Here is a 21,775-nt window from a genome sequence, read left to right as displayed (position 1 = left end):
GTAGGAAATATTTAACACAATTGTAAACAGTGGATGATGTAAAGAGACATAAAGGAAGACAAAGTTTCATTCAAACTGGTAAAATGACACTAGTAGACTATAAGTTACATATAAATAATGTAGCATCTAGAGAAATCACACACACACAAACTATACTAAAAAGTACACTCAAAAACACAACAGAGGGCAAGCATGGTGGCTCATATATGTAATCCCCACACTTTGTGAGGCCAAGGCAGGAGGATGGCTTGAGCCCAGAAGTTCAAGACCAGCCCAGGTAACATAATGAGGCCCAGTCTCTACAACAAATAAACTAATTAATTAATTAATTAATTTTTTAAAATGCTAGGCATAGTGGTACACACCTGTGGTCCCAGCTACTTGGGAAGCTAAGGTGGGAAGATCACCGGAACCCAGGAGATCGGGGCAGCAGTGAGCCATGATCACACCACTACAGTCCAGCTGGGCAACAGAGCGAGATCCTATCTCAAAAAACACAGCTGAGTGCAGTGGTTCATGCCTGTAATTCCAACACTTTGGGAGGCAGAGGCAGAATTCCTCGAGCACAGGAGTTCATGACCAGCCTGGGCAACATGGCAAAACCCTGCCTCTATAAAAGATAAAAATTAAAATATTAGCTGGGTGTGGTATAGTCACAGCTACTCAGGAGGCTGAGGTGAGATGATCACTTGAGCCTGGGAGGTCAAGGATGCAGTGAGCCATGAATACACCACTTGCACTACAGCCTGGGTGACAGAGTGAGACTCTGTCTCAACAACAACAACAGCAGCAGCAGCAGCACAACAAACAAATCAAAATGGAGTTCAAAATAAATGTTCAAGTATAACACAGAGGAAGGCATGAAAAAGAAAACAGAAACAAAAAAGGAAAGAATAAACAAAAAATAAAACTTCAAGCTTAAGCCTTAGGATATAAATAATTACATTAAATGTAAATGGTTTAAATACACCAATTAAAAGATAGAGATCGACAAAGTGGATTTTATAAAACAATACAAGTATATGCTGTTGATAGGAAATTCATTTCAAATATAATGATACAGGCAGGTTCAAAATGAAAGGATGGAAAATGACATATCATCCAAACATTGATCAAAGCAAAGCAGGAATGCCTATATTATCATCAAATAAAGTAGACTTCAGAACAAAGAAAATTATCAAAAACAGAGAAGGTCATTATACAATGAAATGATCAACCCACCAAGAATGCAAAATAACCCAAAGTAAACAGCAGGAAGGAAATAATAAAATAAGGACAGACATCAATAAAATTTAAAACAAAAACAACAGAGAAAATCAAATAAACAAAGTTTTGGTTTTTTGAAAAGATAAAATTGAGAAATATTTAGCAAATCAAAAAAGATGACACCAAGAAGACACAGCAATACTAAATGTGTATGTACCAAACAACAGAGCTAATAAATATGTGAAGCAAAACGGATAAATCTGAAATAAGAAACAGATAATTCCACAATTATACATAGGGACTTCACCACCCCTCTCTCAACAACTGATAGAACTAATCAATTGTTTCTGTCTAGACAGAAAATCATAAATCAACAGATAACAGCATTAACCAATGAGATTTACTCAATATTTATAAAACACAACACCCAACAGCAGTTGAACACACACTATTTTCAAGCAGCCACAGAACATATACCAAGAAAAAGCATATCCTGGGCCATAACACAAACTTTAACAAATTTAAAAGAACTGAAATCATACACAGTATGTTCTCCAACCATAATGAAATCAAACTAGAAATCAATAACAGAAAGATAGCAAATGTCCAAACACTTGGAAACTAAACAACACTCTCTTAAATAATTCATGGATCAAATAGGAGCCTAAAGGGAAATTTTATGAAGCTTGGGCAAGATGGTGAGACTCCCATCTCTACAAAAAACAATTTGAAATTAGCTGGCTGTGGTGGTGCATGCCTATATTCCCAGCTACTCAAGCGGCTAAGACACGATGATTCTTTGAGCCCAGCCTGAGTGAGAAAGTGAGACCTTGTCTCTAAAATAAATAAATAAATAAATAAAATACAGTAAAGTGTATGAAACTGAAAATACATTATATCAAAACTGATGGGATACAGGTAAAGCAACGCTTGAAGGAAAAATGTATACATTTAACACCTTAAATGTATACATTAGAAAAGAGGACAAATCTCAAATCAATAATCTATGCTCCTATACCGCAAGAACCTAGGAAGAAAAAAGTAAAATAACTCAAAGTAAGCAGCAGGACAGAAATAATAAAATAAGGACAGACATCAATAAAATTTAAAACAGAAAAACAACGGAGAAAATCAAATAAAGTTTGGTTTTTTGAAACCATAAAATTGACAAATATGTAGCAAATCAAAAAATATGACACAATACCAATATAAAGAATGAAAAAGGGAATATCACCATACTTCAGTAAGCAATAATAAAAGAAAACAATAGGCCAGGCGTAGTAGCACTTTGGAAGGCTGAGGCTGGCAGATCACTTGAGTTCAGGAGTTCAAGACCAGGCTGGGTGACATGGCAAAGCCCTGACAAAAAGTACAAAAAGTGGTGGCATGGTGGCACTCACCTGTAGTTCCAGCTACTCAGGAGGATGAGGTGAGAGGATCACTTAGGAGGTGAAGGTTCCAGTGAACCGAGATCACATCACCGCACTCTAGTCTGAGCAACCTCATATCAAAAAAAAACAACACAATAGACCAGGTGGGGTGGCTCAGGCCTGTAATCCCAGCACTTTGGGAGTCCGAAGTGGGAGGATCACTTGATGCCAGGAGTTCAAGACCAGCCCGTCTCTACTAAAAATTCAAAAATTTAGCCAGGTATGGTGCACACCTGTAATCCCAGCTACTCAGGAGGCTAACGCATGAGAATCTCTTGAGCCTGGAAGGCGGAGGTTGCAGTGAGCTGAGATCGTGCCACTGCACTCCAGCTGCGTGACAGAACGAGACTCAAGACTCTGCTTAAAAAAAAAAAAGGCACAATAAATTTAACAACTTAGATGAAATAAACCAATTCCTCAAAAAATACAGACTACAACTCACCAATATGACACAGAAATTTACACAGTCAATTGAGTTTGCAATTTAAAATCTTCAAGCCTAGAAGGCTTCATTGAAGAATTCTACAAAATATTTGAAGCAGAATTAGCATGAATTCTAAAATCTCTTCCAGAAAATAGATGAGGAGTGAGGCGCTACTTCTCAATTCATTTTAAGAAGTTACTATTACTCTATCAAAACCAGACATAAGACAATAAAAAATAAATAAAATTATAGACCAATATCTCTCATAAGTATAGATCAAAAATCCTTAACAATATATCAGCAAATAGAACTCAGAGATAAATAAAAAGAAGTGTATACAATGATCAAGTAGGGTTTATTCCAAAGAGGCAAGGTTCATTCAATGTTCAAAACAGATTTCACCAGACTAAATATTTTAAATCACATGATCATATAAAATGATGCATTATAAGCATTTAACAAAATTCACTCTTTCACAATAAAAACTCTCAGAAAATAGGAATAGAGGAAAATTTCCTCAAATTGATAAAGAGCATCCACAAAAAAACCTAAAGTTAACATGATACTTAATGAGAAAAGACTGAATGCTTTCCCTCTAGGATCAGGAAAAAGGCAAAGATATCCACTTTTACCAGTCTTAGCATAGTCCTAGATGTTCTAGCCAGTGAAATAAGGAAATAAAAGGCATAAAAATTGGAAAATAACTAAAACTCTCTCCATTTGCAGATAACACTATTGTTTACATAGAAAATTCCAAAGGATCTACACAAAAACTCCTAGACTAACAAATGAGTCCAGCAAGATCACAAAGATACAAGGTAAACATACAAAGATGAATTGCATTTCTATATAATAGAAAATGAAGACACAGACACCGAAATTAAAAATACAATAACATTTAAAATCACTTAAAAAAAGAAAATGAATTACTTGCAGATAAATCTAACAAAATATGTGCCAACCTTGTATGCTAAATACAATGCTGAAAGAAATCAAAACAGATCTCAATAAATGGAAATACATACAATGTTTGTGGATTGGAAGACTCATTAGTAAAGATGTCAATTCTCCTCAAATTGACATATAGATTTAATGCAATTTCTATCAAAATCGCAGCAAGACTTTTTTGCTGATGTAGAAAAGATTATTCTAAAAACATATAAGGTGGCCGGACACTGTGGCTTGTGTGTGTAATCCCAGCTACTAGGGAGGCTGAGGTGGGAGAATAGCTTGAGCCAAGAGTTAGAGGCTGCAGTGAGCTAAGATTGCACCACTGCACTCCAGCCTGGGTGACTGGGGGAGACCCCCATCTCTAAAAAATAAATAAATAAAAATTTATAGAAAAATTTATATAAAAAGGCAAAGAAACATTAGCTAAAACTTTTGATAAAACAAGATTAAAATATTCTGATAAAGAAGATTAAAGATAAAGAAGAATCAGTCTACCAGTATCAGGATATTATATATAGCTACACTAATAAAGACAGTGGCCTGCTCCATACAAGGAAAAATTGGTAAGCTGGACTTCATCAAAATTTAAAAAACTTGTGATCTGCAAAAGACCCTTTTAAGAGGGTAAAAAAACAAGCTACAGAGTAGGAAAAAAATATTTGCAAACCACATATCCAACAATAGACTAGTATCTAGAATAAAGGGGATCTCTGTATTATTTCTTACAACTGCATATGAATTCTATAATTATCTCAAAAGTTTAATTGTACTTACTTCTTTATTTCAGAGACAGGATGCCACTCTGTCACCCAGGCTAGAGTACAGTGGCATGACATTGGCTCACTGCAGCCTCAACCTCCTGGGCTCAGGTGATCCTCCCACCTCAGCCTCCCTAGTTAGTTGGGACTATAGTGCATGCCACGATGCCCAGCTAATTTTTGTTTTCTGTAGAGGCCAAAGTCTCATTATATTGCCTAGGCTGGTCTCAAACTCCTGGGCTCGAGTGATCCTCCCGCTCAGCCTCCCAAAGTGCTGGGATTACAGGTGAGCTACCACACCCAGCCAAATTTTAAAAATCAAATAACAAAGTATACCATCAAATCCACATTTATCATTTAAAATGCCTCTAATAATCTATTTTTCTTGGGGTTTCAAGAGCTTTTCTCATTTCACTTTCCTCTTATTTTTGCTACTCCAATGCCAAAAGATCATTGTATACCTCTTCCTTACAAATGTCAAGGAACTCCTTTACCTGACCAAAAACAAAATACTTGGCTAGCTGCATTATTTTTTTCTTTTTAAAAAATGTATTCCATAAATATGACTTTCCTTAAATCAAACTCCATACCAAAAATTTTCATAGGATAAATTTAGTCCAGCCCAATGTCTGCTGTTTTTCTTCATTCATATTGCTTGATAAGACCACATTTCATATCAATATCTTTAGAATTTCATTGCTTATTAGCATCAGAGCTTCCCCAGGAAGTAGAAATTGGTTTGCACTGTGATGATTCTTGCTCGTTTAGATATTTCACTGGACAATGTGTGTTTTAAAATTCTAAGTTACAGGAAGTGGTAGGGAGATACAAAGTCAAGCACAAAGAGGAGGAAAGAAACAAAGGCACAATTTGCAAAGGGAAAAAACATAAAGAAGCAAGTTTTGAAAACTGATATGTTGAGAACAATAAGAAGAAAGAGACTTGGCTGGAATGTGCAACAAGATGTCAGTATGCCACTACACAATATCATAGTACCAAAAGATATGCGTGAGTCACAGAATCTGTCATGTTCCAGGCCTATGAAAACAAGGTCAAATTGAAAGTCTGTGTTCCTTCCTCCACAGCTTTTTAATCAAAAACTATATAATGAAAGAGAGCCTATATTTTAATCCAAATCATCACTTTTGGCAAATGGCCTTCATCATTTATCTAACGTACAATAGAACATTTATTTAGAGTTCTAAACACTGGAAGCGTCTAAATACTGAAATGATAGAACTGTTATAAAAGAAGTTCGTTATTGTGGTCGTTGCTTTTGTTTTTGCTTTTATGTAATAATTAATCAATTATCAAACCACAGTAGTAACTGAAGGTAAATTCATGCAAGTTCAAAGTGCATGTCAATATGATGATCTTCAAGACTGAATGACAAGTAGGTATTTTAACAGAGTCCCAGTCCATATGTATTATCATAAATCAAATTAAGGTAATCTAGTTAGTTGCATTGTGATGGTTCTCGCTCCCTTAAATGTTTCACTGGGTAATGTATATTTTAAAGCTCTAACAGGTTTGCAGGTATGCAATTTATATTACATGCTTAAATTTCTTTCATCAAATCATTGTCCTCTTGGGAGTTAACAGATCTCAATTTTTTAAAATATTATAATTCTGCCGGGCGCGGTGGCTCACGCCTGTAATCCCAGCACTTTGGGAGGCCAAGGCGGGTGGATTACGAGGTCAGGAGATCAAGACCATCCTGGCTAACACGGTGAAACCCCGTCTCTACTAAAAATACAAAAAATTAGCCAGGCGTGGTGGCAGGCGCCTGTAGTCCCAGCTACTCCGGAGGCTGAGGCAGGAGAATGGCGTGAATCCGGGAGGCGGAGCTTGCAGTGAACCGAGATCGTGCCACTGCACTCCAGCCTGGGCGACAGAGCAAGACTCCGTCTCAAAAAAATAAAATAAAATAAGATGCCTTTGTTTACTGATACCTCTTTATGACTAAAATAATAAAGAGGCAGGTTTGAAACTTTCATTTCTTAAAAACAATGGTTTATTTACCAATCACAACTAATTCCACTGTACATACTCGTCATGCATTTAAGCAACATATAACCATCAAAGGTTTTTTACCCTGGGCGCCCAAATATCAAAAAGAAAATAATCCGGGCCGGGTGCGGTGGCTCCCGCCTGTAATCCTAGCACTTTGGGAGGCGAGGCAAGCGGATGGCTTGAGCCCAGGAGTTCGACAGCAGCCTGGACAACAGGGCGAAACCCCGTCTCAAACAAAAATACAAAACATTAGCTGGACGTGGTGTCGCGCACCTGTAGTCCCAGCTACTCAGGAGGCTAAGGTGAGAGGATCGCTTGAGCCCAGGAGACGGAGGTTGCAGTGAGCCAAGATTGCCCACTGCACTCTAGCCAGGACAAGAGAGGGAGAGACCCTGTTTCAAAAAAAGAAAAAAGAAAATATCCCCCTTACAGAAAAATAAGCAAAAGACATACACAAAAGCCCTTAAACATATTATTGTGAGATTTTCAGCCTCACTCACAATAAGAAAAAGAAAAAGAAAAACTACACTGAAACACTATTTATCACATCATATTGACAAAAGCCCAAAAGTCTTTGGGTTGTTGAAAAAGCTACGGAGAACTTTATTGAAAGAGCTACAAAGAAATGAGCAATCTCATAGACTGCTAGAGGGAGAACAAAATGGTACAACCTCTAAAGTGGGTAATACCTACCAAATTCCAGATACATTCATCATTTTACTTAGCAATCTTACTTCTGGGAATCTATCCTATAGATACAGTATGAAATGTACAACAGGCCGAGCGCAGTGGCTCAGGCATGTAATCCCAGCACTTTGGGAGGCCGAGGCGGTCGGATCATTTGAGGTCAGGAGCTCAAAACCAGCCTGGCCAATATGGTGAAATCCCTTCCCTAAAACTACAAAAATCAGCCGGGCGTGGTGATGGGTACCTGTAATCCCAGCTACTCGCCAGGGTGAGGCAGGAGAATCGCTTGAGACCGGGAGGCGGAGGTTGCAGTAAGCAGAGATTGCGCCATTGCATTCCACTCTGGGAGACAGAGCAAGACTCCGTCTCAAAAACAAAACAAATAAAAAAAGAAATGTGCAATAAAAAATGACCAATATTCAAGGCTATCCCTTCCTGCATTATTTTTTCTGGCAAAAGGCTGGAAATAATCGAAATATCCAGAAACAGAGAACTAGTTTAATAAACCATGATATATTTACATAATGGAATATTATGTAGCTATTTAAAAAAAATAAGGAAAACCTCTATATACTGATATGGACAAATCTCCAAAATATATGTATAACTAAAAAACTAAGCTGCAGAAGTCTATACAATAACACTATTTATTTTGTAAAAAGAAGGAGAAAATAAGATAATATATGCTCCTATTTGCATAAGAAAGCAATGGAAGAATAAACAACAAACGAATAAAATGGGGAAATAGAAGGAATGAGACAAAAAATGTTTGTTAGATCTATGATTCATATCCTTTTCTTTCCACTTTTTAAATATTTCAAACCCACACAAGATAATTTACCTATATCGTTTTTTATTTTCAAAATTACAGTAGATAAGATTTCCAGGAGCTCAGGTTCCTCAGAATTACATATTTGATCTGATGATAACTAACAAACTCTTGAAATTTAACACAGGAATACTTAGCAAATGCTACACTCCCATTTAATTTCTCTCTATGGCTACTAATTTTTCTGTGGTGTGAATCTAATCAGTCAGATAACAAATCAGCATGACCTCCACTGGAAGAGCTTCAATGAAAATTGTTGTCTATTTAACTCAAACAAAATCAAACACAGAGCCCATTGCCAGCTAACTGAACCAAATCAACATTGTCTTATTAGCCACAGATTCTTCACAATTTTTTCATTTTTCCAGTTTGCTTGATAACTCAATGAGGACATTTTTTAAAAACAAGTTTCTCTTTATCAAACCACAAAAAAATTTATTCTCCTATTCCATATTGTAATGAAACTTATTTAACATTATCCACCCTTTTACCCAAATGTACAATTTCAACTTTTTGCTAAATGTTAAGCTTTATTTATATAACATGCACTCAGATCATAATGCTTTCATCATTAGAGTTACTATTCTTAAACCTGCAAACTTTTGACAGCACTACAAAGAACACTGAGGAATGACAGGCTTTTTAAAAATTATTTTAGATTACACTTTTGACTGATGAAGAGAAAGAAGAACTATAAAGTTATATGTAGTTATAAAAACATTTCTGATATGTAGAGGCTTTTGAAATTTTCATTAGTTTTATTTTCTCTCAAAAAGAAGTCATATTTTTAAGACAGTTAATCTGCAAATCAGTTAATTAATTCCCAGATAATTAACAGTTGGTGATACAATTTTTTAATTCTTCTATTCATTCAACAAATATTTACTGAGCACCAACTATATGCCAGGCACCCTTTGGGTTCCCAGGATACAGCAGCAAACAAAAGAAACAAAATCCCTTCCCCCCTTGAACAGACATTCTAACAGGGTAGACAATCAAAAATAAATATGTCAGGCTGTAATAAGTTATTCAAAGAAAAGTAAAGTTCCTCCCTTTATTGTTCCCTATCCCAATAATTGGCATCACCATCATCTGATTGCTTAGGCCAAGAGCCTTGGAATTATCCTTGATCCTCTCTTTAATTCCCATAACTAATCCATCGTTTTGGCACTACCTTCAAAACATATTCTAAATCCAGCTACTTCTCATCACCTCCTCCCTATTACCATATTGCATGCCATAACCATCTCTTGCCTCTTATTATTGCAAACATCCCCTAACTGGTTTCCCTGTTGCCTCTCTTACTCTGTCTCCACACAGCAGCCAGAACATTCCTTGTTTGTTTGTTGTTGTTATCATTGTTTTTGAGACAGAGTCTCGCTCTGTCGCCCAGGCTGGAGTGCAGTGATGCGATCTCCACTCACTGCAACCTCTACCTCCTGGGTTCAAGTGATTCTCCTGCCTTAGCCTCCTGAGTAGCTGGGATTACCGGTGCCCACCACCACGCCAGGCTAATTTTTGTTTTGTTTTCTTTTCTTTTGAGACGAGTCTCGCACTGTCTCCCACGCTCGAGGGCAGTAGCGCGATCTCGGCTCACTGCAAGCTCCGCCTCCCAGGTTCACGCCATTCTCCTGCCTCAGCCTCCCAAGTAGCTGGGACTACAGGTGCCTGCCACCAGGCCCAGCTAATTTTTTTTTTTTTTTTTTTTTTTTTTGTATTTTTAGTAGAAACGGGGTTTCACCATGTTAGCCAGGATGGTCTCGATCTCCTGACCTCGTGATCCGCCCGCCTCGGCCTCCCGAAGTTCTGAAATTACAGGCGTGAGCCACCGTGCCAGGCCATTTTTGTATTTTTAGTAGAGACACGGTTTCACCATGTTGGCCAGGCTGGTCTTGAACTCCTGGCCTCAAGTGATCTGCCCTCCTTGGCCTCCCAAAGTGCAGAGATTGCAAGCATGAGCCACTGTACCTGGCCACATTCCTTGTTTAATCTAAGTGACCACATGTCACTTTCCTGCTCAAAACTCTCCTGTACTTTCCCATAATGCTCAGAATAAAAACTCTCCTGTACCTTTCCATAACATTTAGAATAAAATCAAAGTCTCTTTCTTAGTCTACATGATCTGGACCCTGACTACTTTCTTACCACCACTTCCCACCGTTATCCTTTTCCTGAGGGCCTTGGCACTTACTGTCCCCTTTGTATGGAAGGTATTTCCCTCACAGAGAGCCATATGGCTTGTTGCTTCACTCTATTCAAACCTTTGCCAAAGCTACCTTTCCTAATCCCCTAATTGAAAGCAATAACCCAGTCATTATGTAACATTAATCGCTAAATAGCATTACTTTATATATTTATTCATTTATTCTGTAAGTGCCCGCTCCGGACTCTATAAGCTCTATAAGGATAGGGACTTGTCTATATTGCTGCCTGCTGTACCCCAGAGCCTGGAAGAGTATCTGGCACATAGACATTGCTCAATATTGAATGAATATATGAATGAATCAATTCATTAATAAAGCCACTAAAGTGACATCATTATGATGTATAAACCTGTATATAACATGTTAACTGAAAAAGCAAGACACATAATAATCATCTAATATTTAATATAATAAAATGCATATTAAAAAGTTAAAAGGAAATATAAAAATATAAAAGTGGTGGAAAGGTAATAGAATTAAGTTATTTGTTGTTGTTTCTTCTTAAGTCATTCTATTACATTTATAATTAAAATATAAAAATGTCATTTTTAAAAGGGCACTACTATTAAAAAATAAGCATGAGCAATGGGAATGTTCTTCCCCTCAGTGATTGTCAAGGACGGAGTATATCACACACAATCACCTGAAGGGCTTTTATATATTTATTTCCTATCTCCTCCTCCTTTCTCTGCTCCACCCCAAAATAACCCCTCCCAGGATTGATTATTGACAAGTATTATATCCCTTAGATATGTGGGACCAGGAAAAGGAAACAAAAAAAATAGGCTAACCACTAAACTAACAAAACTCAAAAAATAGAAATACTTAAGTCCACATAGCAAACCCAAGGGTAAAGGTGGAAGATGACTCACACTTGAGTGACCAATGCCTAGCAGGTACCATGGCACCCCATCTACATTGGAGGAAGAGTATGAAAAGAAAAAAGAGAGAGAGAGAGAGAAAGCATCATTCATGCTACCTGCTAGGCAGTAGTCCTAGCTTGGTACCTTGCATTGTACCATGAAGGATGCTTTATCTTCATTTTTCTAATCACTTTTTAGATGAGAAAAAATTGCCCACTTGGGTGGTAAGTTGCTTATAAAAATAAATTGATTTAATTTATTAAAGAGAGCCATGGACCTATAATGAGAAAGTGTCACGAACCAAGGATTATGATTAACTGATCTCTGTAAAGATGAATTAATGGGAGAGGGTGCTGGATGGGAAAATAAGAGCCATGTGGTCAAAGGCACAGAAGTAGTAAGTGGATGCCACATCCCCATATTCAATTATCAAATGACCTTAAATAAAACAGCCTTTTGAAAATATCCCCCTCAATTTGTTTCTTGTAAGAGCTAGCTTTATAAACAAACAACTTAAAAAAGCAAGACAGAAAATTATTCCTACAACCATAAGTAAAGCTTTGTAATAATAAAATATATAAGGCAAAGTTCTAGAAGGAAAAGCACCAAAACAACAGCAGCTGTGTTATAGAATTGTAAGCAATTTTTAATCTAGTTTCCAAATTCCATATGTTGACATACTGTTTTAACAGTGAAAAAGGTAACACTGTATCATTAATATACTTTATGTTACATAAGACTGGGTAGTATGACACAAAATAATTCCAGAAGACAATAATCAGTCCCTAAAGTTATTTACCAAGATCAAATATAGTAATCAAATCATTCTTATGATACAGGAATTGAGCTAAAAAGAGAAAAACTTTCGCTGAAAACTAGAGCAAACTTCCCTGGGTGAGAATACTAAATGAAGGAAGTTAGGCTAGCTAGCAAAAATCACATAAACTCAATAACAGGGTTTTCAATTTTACATTTCTGCCACAAATAAGGAACATAAATCATGATAAGGAGATCAAAATAAATCAACCAGGAATCTGGGTTTTTAAAAAAAAAAAAAAAAAAGCAGTCAACAAATGGTGTTGGAACAACTGGATATCCACATGCTAAAGAATGAAACTGGACACTCTTCCTTACATCGTAAACAAAAATTAACTCAAAATGAATCACAGATCTAAATGTAAAAGATAAAATTATATAACACTTAGAAAAAATATAGGAGCAAATCATGATCATGCATTACGCAAAAGTTTCCTAAATATAACATCAAAAGCATGAAACAAAATAAGAAAAAAAAATGAAAACTGGACTTAATTTAAATTAAAAACTTTTGTGCAGCAAAAGCTAAGAACATGAAAGATATCAAAAAATGGAAAAGACAAATCACAGAATAGGATATAGTATTACAAATCATATATCTGATAACAGGACATATTCAGAATACACAGAGAACTCCTACAACTCAACCAAAAAAAGAAAAGCAAATAACCCAATTTAAAAATGGGCAAAGGATCCAAAAGGGATAAACAATGACCAATAAGCACATGAAAAGAACAGCTATTACGGGAATGCAAATCAAAACTACAATGAAATGCAACTTCACACCCACAAGGATGGCAAAGTAAAAAAGATGATAACAAGTGTTGACAAGGATGTGGAAAAATTGGAACCCTGATACATTGCTATAGGAATGTAAAATGGCGCATGCACTTTGGAAAAACAGTCTAGCAGTTCCTCATAATGTTAAACATAGAGTTACCTTACAGCCTAGAAATTCCACTCCTAGGTACATACTCAACAAAAATGAAAACATATGTCTATACAAAAACTAGTATACAAATGGCCATGGCAGCATTGTTCCACAGCCCCAAAATGGAAACAACCCAAATGTCCATCAACTGATGAACAAATAAAATGTGGTACATTCACACAATGGAATATTATTCATCGATAAAAAGAAATTAAGTACTGTTACATGCTACCACATAGATGAACCTTGAAAACATTCAGTTACCAAAAAAACACATATTGTTTGATTCCATTTATACAAAATGTCCCGATGTCCAGAATAGCCAAACCCATAAAGAAAAGTAGTGATTGCCTAGGGAGAGAGAGGGAACAGAATGAAGAGACCGCTAATGGGTACAAGGTTTCTTTTTGAGTAATGAAAATTTTCTAAAATTAGGTTGTGGTGATTGCTGCACAACTCTGCGAATATACATACCCAAAACCATTTAACTGTACACTTTAAATGGGTAAATTGTATGATACATGAATTATATCTCAATATAGTTGTTTTTTAATGGCAATGTATTTCAATATTAAATTTTAAGTTTGAAAACAAAATCTTAAACAACAATTAGATTGAATGTTAATTGCTATTACCCAGAGTACAAAGTGAAGAAATGACTTCTACTGAGTAAGTGATATAAAGGAAAAGTAGAGATATAGGGATGGGATTTGAAAAATGAAAACAGGGAGCTATTGTTCACAAATGATTTGTCATCAAAATTTTAGTATTCATAACACAAAGCAGGAATGAACATTATTTTAAAAACAGGACAGGCAGGCTTTAACATCTTATAGGCCTCTTTCCAAAATTAGGACTCACACATAACAAAATAATTTTTAAGGTAAAGACAAAGAGAGAGATAGCTACTTTCCCAAAAGAGTTTGCTAGGCAACACCCTCTTTATGTGTGGATATGCTTGGGCCTTTCAGAATTACAATGAAAAAGAAGAGGTGGTATATCCTTATGATAGATGGGAATCTACCAACATTGCATGTACAGCTCAAAACTAAAATAGTAATATAATGAAAAAGTCAAGCCACTGTGACTCCTCAAACAAAAAGGAGTAAGACTGGAAAAAATAATCCAGTATCATAGCAAAGAAAGCAAGCAAGTAATGATACACAAATAATAGCTGGCAAAGGAAAGAGTCTGGTTAAGCAATATAGCCAAGTGGATTTTTTTGAAGAGCAGGTATTTTAGGGATGGATATACTAATCTAATATCTGCTCTCAATTTACTTTCTCTGTTCGTTAGTTTCTCTTCAGCTAGAAAACCCATCTCACGAACAGTTAAGAATCTGGTGCCTTTACAATGTTACCTCAAAAGATGAAGAAAGAGGAAAGACATACTATGAAGAGGAAAAGTTCGAGGTTTACAACTGAGAGCAGTTAAGGCAAGAGAGCTACTGCCTTAATCAAACCTGTTTCATGATAGTGATGAAAAACAGGAGATAATGACAATAGAGGCACATCCCAAGTAAGGCATGGGATCTGAAACATCAAGTCTGTGCATGCTGCTGCCTCTGAACGGGATAAGGAAAAAAGGTGAGATCATCCCCTATGAACATGGGTAGGGACAGCTAGACTAAAGACAAAGACAGTGGGTACTCCTTGTATTATAGGATATTCAAGTGAATGAACCCTGGGTCTGACAGTAAGATTCAGTGTAATCTGCTAAAAAAAAAAAAAAAAAAAAAAAGTTGAGATCAAAAATGATGAGCCCATAATAATCATATAGGAAGTCAAGAAAAGCAAGTAAAACTGGTAATGAGTCTCAAACTTTCTTTTTTTTACAGTGTCCCCTTAGGGCAAAAGACCTCTTAATCCATCTACCTACACAAAACCCCACTTTTCAGTGAAAAAACTCAGTAATAACAATGAAACAAGTTTTAAGGAGACTGGGTAACTTATATTTAAACCGTAATGTATATACAGTTGACCCTCTGTATCCACAGGTTCAACCAACCTCTCAAATCAAAGTTTTGAGAAAAAAAAACAAAAAAAAAACAAAAAAAAAAGGACAGTGGCTGGGCGCAGTGGCTCACGCCTGTAATCCCAGCAGTTTGGGAGGCTAAAGCAGGTGGATTGCCTGAACCCAGGAATTCAAGACCAGCTTGGGCAACATGGTGAAACCCCATCTCTATATAAAATATAAGAAATTAGCCAGGTATGGTGGCGAACGCCTGTAGTCCCAACTACTCAGGAGGCTGAGGTGGGAGAATCACCAGGAAGTCGAGGCTGCAGTGAGCAGTGATTGCAGCGATTGTGCCACTGCACTCTAGCATGAGCAACAGAGTGAGACCCTGTCCCAAAAAAAAAAAAAAAAAAAAAAAGGATGGTTGCATCTGCACTAAACATGCTACAGACATTTGTCTTGTCATTATTACCTAAACAATACAGTATAACATATATTTACATGGTATTTACATTATATTTGGTAGTATAAGTAATCTAGAGATGATTTGAAGTATACAGGAAAATGTGTGTAGGACCATTGACCCTTAAGAGCTGAAGAAAATGGGAATTGAGAAAAGCACAATGGTCCTGATCATAAGGCAATGGGGGTTGGTGGAGAGACAGGCAACTGTGTGGAAGAACTGGTCCAAAAAAGGGAGCTAAAAGTCACTTTAAGGGACAAAGGGGCCAGGCACGGTGGCTCATGCCTGTAATCCCAACACTGTGGGAGGCTGGGGTGGGAGGATCATTTGACCCCAAAAGTTTGAGACCAGCCTGGGCAACATGACAAAATCCCATCTCTACAAAAAGTTTAAAACTTAGCCAGGTGTGGTGGTGGTGCACAGCTGTAGTCCCAGCTACTCAGGAGGCTTAGGTGGGAGGATCTGAACTCAGGAAGTCAAGGCTGCAGTGAGCTACGATCACATCACTGCACTGCAGCCTAGGAGACAAAAGGGGACCCTGTCTCAATAAATGAATATTAGGTTGGTGCAAAAGTAATTGCGGTTTTGGCCATTACTTTTAATAAATAAAGAGACAAAAGGCAAACTACTAAGGATAGTTATGACCAGGGGTGGTACTGGCAGAAATGTGCTAACAATGTGTCCTGGAGAAGGAAGCTGTGCAAGTGGAGAGGAGGAGTAGTTTCCAGCCTGCCCTCCAATTAGTCTTTCCTGAGTCAACTTACCCCAAGAAAACGCAAGCAGTGAGTAATAACTTTTCTGATGGGAGGGGCAGTGACCCAAGACTGTGCAAGGAGGGTAGGATAGTTATCTATGTATTGGCTGCATGATCAGAATGCATAACAGTAAGGGATAAGGATGAGTTCGTTCTAGGACACCAGTAACATGAGGGGAGGGGGGAAAGTAGTTCAAAACTGGGCTTAGTGAGTAGTTACCAACAGGAAGTACAGGTAGCCGGTAATCCCCAGCTGAGGCAAAACAGTGGTTAAGTGTCTGGGTCCAGGCTATCCGAGTAGGAATCTGAGTCCCCCACTTTCTTTTCTCTGTGACCTTGGGCAAGTCACTTAACCTATCTGTGCCCTGTCTGTAAAAGGAGAATAATAGAACCTACCTAATACGGTTGTTTTGTGGCTTAAATAAGTTGCATTTGTAAATCACTTTATACAACGTCTTGGACTTTATGTAACAAGTGCTACCTAAATTTGTTAAATAAGTTGAGGTAAGTAGGGATTTCTTTTGACATCTCCAAATAAAATGGAGACGTGCGTGCAAAAAAAATGATAACTGGGGGGCGGCAGCAGGGTCAATTTTCCCCAGCGATGAGGAGGCTGCACCGTGGGCGAGAGTCGTCCTCGTAACAGGGAGGCAGGGATAAAGGAGCAGCGGCTCCCAGGAGAGGGGCGCGGGTTGGGGAAACTTCCATCCAGGCCTAGGATTTCCAGGGACTCGTTTCTGAGAAGTGGCTGTGATTCTGAGGCAAGACTTTGATTTCGAGCACCAGACCATGGAGTGAAATTCTGTGTTGTCTGAAGAGCAGGACTCCTGTCTAGGGCAGGACGTAGTTGGAGACGGAGGGAGAAGGGTGATGTCCCCAGGGGGAAGATCTGCCGGGAGCCACCACCATCTGTCGGGCGCCCTCTCGTTCCCCAGCGCCGGACCAGCCTCGGAGGGAGAACGAAGGCTACTCCTGCCCCGAGGGAGGCAGCGGGAGCGTCCTGAGTCACTGGGCTGTAGGGCGCCGGGAAGGGACCCCGCGTCGGGGCTGCGAAGGGAGACCCGCCTCGCCCGGTATGCAAGGTCTCTCCGAAGGGAGGGGCCGGCGCCGGACCTGGGGACAGCCGGCCGGAGCCCCGACCCAGAGGAGCCTGCCCCGTCCCGCCCGTTCCCGCCCCTCTGTGGTCCCGGCACCCGGGGTACCTGAGCGTGGGCCCGATGCAGGCCGTGTCAGTGCTCTCGATCTCTCGCAGGATCCGCTCGTGCTCTGCCGCTGTCTCCAGGCTCTCCGCCTCCGCCATCTTACCCCGCTCCATAGACTGGGGGCGCCCCGCAGCGCGTCCCCTCCGTCGGCTCGGCTCACCTTTTCCCTGCCCCACAATGCCGCTCCCACCACAGGCTCCACAGCCGCCCCAGCCTCTGGCTACCCGCAGGCCGACCCCTCCCTCAGGCTCGACACGCCCCCTTGCGTCACCGCGTCCGTCGGCGTTCTGCGTAATGTCCGCTGGGATTTGTAGTTCTCTGGGAAATGCTAGGTTGGATTCTGTTCATTCATACATGGAATCCGCAAATACCTGTTGAAGCCCACTGTAAGCAAAAACAGTTAACGACAGTGCGTAAACAGTGATGATCAAGTCAGGCAGTGGCACTAAACCTACAAATTCTTGTTTACCACCTTTGCCACAAAGTGCCAAGGCTCCGTCGGCGCGAATAATAAAGTCTAACTTAATGTCTGACAGAGGCCTTACAATCTAGTGGGGGAGACACGGGGAGCTGGAGAATTCAAAACTGTGAGCTGTAAGCCAGTTCCGATAATGGAGTTCAGAGATCTCTTCTGGTTGCCAAGGCTTCATAAAGACACTGGGTTTCGGAGGTTAAAAGGCATAACTGGAAGGTGTGAGGAGAATCCAGACAGCCAAAAAGAATTTCATTTGCACTGACGTGTAAAGACGTAGTAGTAAGGGATGGGTCTGGAAAAGTTCGCTGGAGAGAAATTACGAGGAGCCTTAAATACTGGGCTGAGAAATGTGTACTTTGTTCTAATGGTTCCACTGATCCAACAACCAACTGCAACAGAAGCACCTGGAAACATTTTTTTTTAATACAGGCTGACTGACAGTCATACATCTGGAGATTCTGATCCAGGCATCTGCATTTCATGAACTCATCAGTTACAATTTAAAAATCGGATTTATTAATCATTGCTTGAGTTTTTACGTAACACAATGAATGGGAAGGCACTGAAGGTTTTTTGGGGGTTTGTTTGTTTGTTTGTTTTTGAGACAGAGTCTTGCTGTGTCGCCCAGGCTGGAGTGCAGTGGCGCGATCTCGGCTCACTGCAAGCTCCGCCTCCCGGGTGCATGCCAGTCTCCTGCCTCAGCCTCCTGAGTAGCTGAGACTACAGGCGCCCGCCGCCACGCCCGGCTAATTTTTTTTTTTTTTTTTTTTTTAGACTGAGTCTCGCTCTGTCGCCCAGGCTGGAGTGCAGTGGCGGGATCTCAGCTCACCGTGAGCTCCACCTCCCGGGTTCACGCCATTCTCCTACTTCAGCCTCCCAAGTAGCTGGGACTACAGGCGCCCGCCACCACGCCCAGCTAATGTTTTGTATTTTTAGTAGAGACGGGGTTTCACTGTGTTAGCCAGAATGGTCTCGATCTCCTGACCTCATGATCCGCCCGCCTCGGCCTCCCAAAGTGCTGGGATTACAGGTGCAGGTTTTTAAGAGGAGTGACACAATCAAAATGTGGGCGTTAGGAAATTTGGTGAAGGGCAAGTGTGCAAGATGTGCAGAGACAGAGAATTTGGAGATAAGGCGACACTGTAGGAGATGAGAAGGCCTAAACCAGGGAAGCGGCAATGAGAATGAAAAAAAATGAACAAGTAGGAAAAACATCAAAAAGAGAGAATTGACAGGATTTACTAGATACCAAAAAGGTTAGATATTACTCCAAGGTTTAGTACCAGAGTGACTAGTAGAAGAGAGTTTCCACTGACAAAAAAAAAAAAAGGCATGAGAGAAGAACCAAACTGGAAGCTTAGGCTAAATAATTTGTGCTACAACCATACTATAGACTATTATGCAATCATTAAAAAGAAAGACAAAAGACTCTATGGTCATACATGAAACTGTCTCCAAGTTGTAGTTGTTGAGTGGAAAAATGCAAGGCATGAAACAATATGTAGACTCTGTCCTCATTTGTTTTTTAAAAGAATAAATACTCATATATATGCTTTGATATATATACACACACACATATACATATATATAATATTACATAGATAGAATATGTCTGAAAAAATGCCCAAAAAACTGTTAACAGTAATGGCATCCAGGAAAAAAAAAAATTGGAAAGAAGGAGTCTGAAGTAGTAAGAAGGTAATTTGTAATTATCATTTGCACTCTTGGAATTATTTTCCTTGTGCATGCACTGCTTTTTTAATAAAAATAGTAGTCATTACCTAAGAATGCATTTTAAAAATAAACAAACCAGTAGTAAGGGGAATGGGTTACAAGTCCTGATTTGCCAGAAAGAGAGCAAGTTGATAAACCTGTCTGTCTCTAGATAATCTCTGCCTGTCCTCGTTTTGTTTCATTACTCATGTTTAAACAATTCCAAACAGATGTAGGAGGGGTAGGGAGAGTATGGAGCCTTTTGTATTTCTAAAGATCTCTTGAAATACATGACCGAGGGTCCCTTCAGACACCCATTTTAGCATCTCACTCAGCAAGTTTTTCACCCATCCAGGCTGCTGCATAGACGACATATATTCAGCAGTAGTTAAACTAGCTTCTGCTACTGTCAGCAGTTTTTGTGAGCCTCCACAGAGGCCAGAGGCCACACATCTCAGCAACAGGAACAAGTCTGCAGTAAGCAGTATTGGAAACCTCCAGTGAAGATGGCAAGATGGCCTGTCTAACGTTTATGTCCTCCAAATAGAAAGAATGTGAGTCGCATTGATTCAGTTCCAGCATTAGTGGTTAAAATGTTTTGAGCAGGCTGGGCACAGTGGCTCATGCCTATAATCCCAGCGCTTTGGGAGGCCGAGGCAGGTGGATCACTTGAGGTCGAGAGTTTGAGACCAGCCTGGCCAACATGGTGAAACCCTGTCTCTACTAAAAATATAAAAATTAGCTGTGCATGGTGGCAGGTGCCTGTAATCCCAGCTACTCAGGAGGCTGAGGCAGGAGAATCACTTGAACCTGGGAGACGTAGGTTGCAGTGAGCCAAGATCACGCCACTGCACTCCCGCCTAGGTGACAGAGTGAGACTCCATCTCAAAAACAAACAAAAAAATGCACTGAGCACTTTCTGTGTGCCAAGCACAATATACAAAGTAAGTACCTCACATATATCAACCTCATTAAATCCTTACAACAATCCTTTGCAGTAAAAATCACGTGTCCCATTTTACAGATAAGAAAGCTGAAATATTAGGCAACACCCCACATCTCACATCCATTAAGTAATGAAGCTGTTATTCGAACCAGGTCAATCTGATTCAAAGGCCTATTTCCTAACCAGTAGCCCATGCTGCCCCACCCAGGCCCTTCACGGCCACGAGTTTATTATGTGACCATTCTGCCACTCTATCTCTGCTTCTACATTAATATAATGGATTGTATCATTTCTGAGAACCCTTCCAAATCACCCTGGAGACCTCTTCACAAAACCACATCCCTCCACTTACCTAGAATGAACTGGTTTTCTCTTCTGCATGAGTAGATAGGCAGCATCAGCATTCTCACTGCTCTCCACTGCCACATCTAGGCTGTTGTTTCAACATCCTGATTCCCTAACTCACCTTTGAAGTCTAGGGCATCAGATTATGCCATAATTATCTACTAATGTCCATATTCCTCCGAAATGTTACTTCTTGGCTCACAGTTTTAGGGACAGGAGGTAGGGAAATTCTGGGCAGAGGAGCGCAGGTCCCCAGAAAGGGCCCCACCCTCAAGCCTGGAACCACAGCCCAAAGTGAGAACATATATCCCTGTTTTCTTGCTCGAATGTTGCCTTTTCCAAAGCCACCCATGACCTGCCCCGCTCCCCATCCTGTGCCCATAAAAACCCCAGGCTCTACTGGCAGAGAGGAGAAGCAGCTGAACATCAGAGACTATGGTTGAACATTGGAGATAAGGGGCTTGACTTCAAAGGGACAGCTTGATGGAGTAGCTCTGAAGGAAAATTACCTTCCTGCTCTGTCCCCTTTACAGCTCCCCTTCCCACTGAGAGCCATCTTCCTCAGCAATAAAATCTCCCACATTTACCATCTTCAACTCTGTGTGACCTCATTCCTCCTGGATGCCAGGTGCAGGTGCAAAAGTCTGTCACACTGACCCTCCACTGAGCTGCTAACATTTAAGCTGTCCATGGATGACAAAGCTAAAAGGACACTGTAACACTTCCTCTGGGGCTTCAGGGGTCACGGGCTCCCTCCCCTAGATACTGCCACAGGACCAATACGGAGTTGGGTCTTGCTGGTGCCCAAA

At 39.7% G+C, this 21,775-nt stretch overlaps 1 protein-coding gene across 3 annotated transcripts in view; it reads right to left on the bottom strand.

Annotated features, from left to right (window-relative positions):
* Positions 1-17,735, bottom strand: part of EXOC6B (exocyst complex component 6B) — a 647,056-nt gene extending 629,321 nt beyond the window's left edge. The window contains exon 1 of one of the 3 annotated variants that reach the window (XM_019021027.4): positions 17,488-17,735. In XM_019021027.4, coding sequence (XP_018876572.1) covers positions 17,488-17,600 — 113 coding nt within the window. In that variant the 5' untranslated portion in view covers positions 17,601-17,735. The remainder of the gene's footprint in view (positions 1-17,487) is intronic. The other 2 variants (XM_055378081.2, XM_055378080.2) reach the window with 2 other exon arrangements.
* Positions 17,736-21,775: the final 4,040 nt, after the last annotated feature.

This window comes from Gorilla gorilla, chromosome 12 (assembly GCF_029281585.2).
Source record: "Gorilla gorilla gorilla isolate KB3781 chromosome 12, NHGRI_mGorGor1-v2.1_pri, whole genome shotgun sequence".
NCBI lineage: Eukaryota > Metazoa > Chordata > Mammalia > Primates > Hominidae > Gorilla > Gorilla gorilla.
This window is presented reverse-complemented; position numbering and strand designations above follow the sequence as displayed.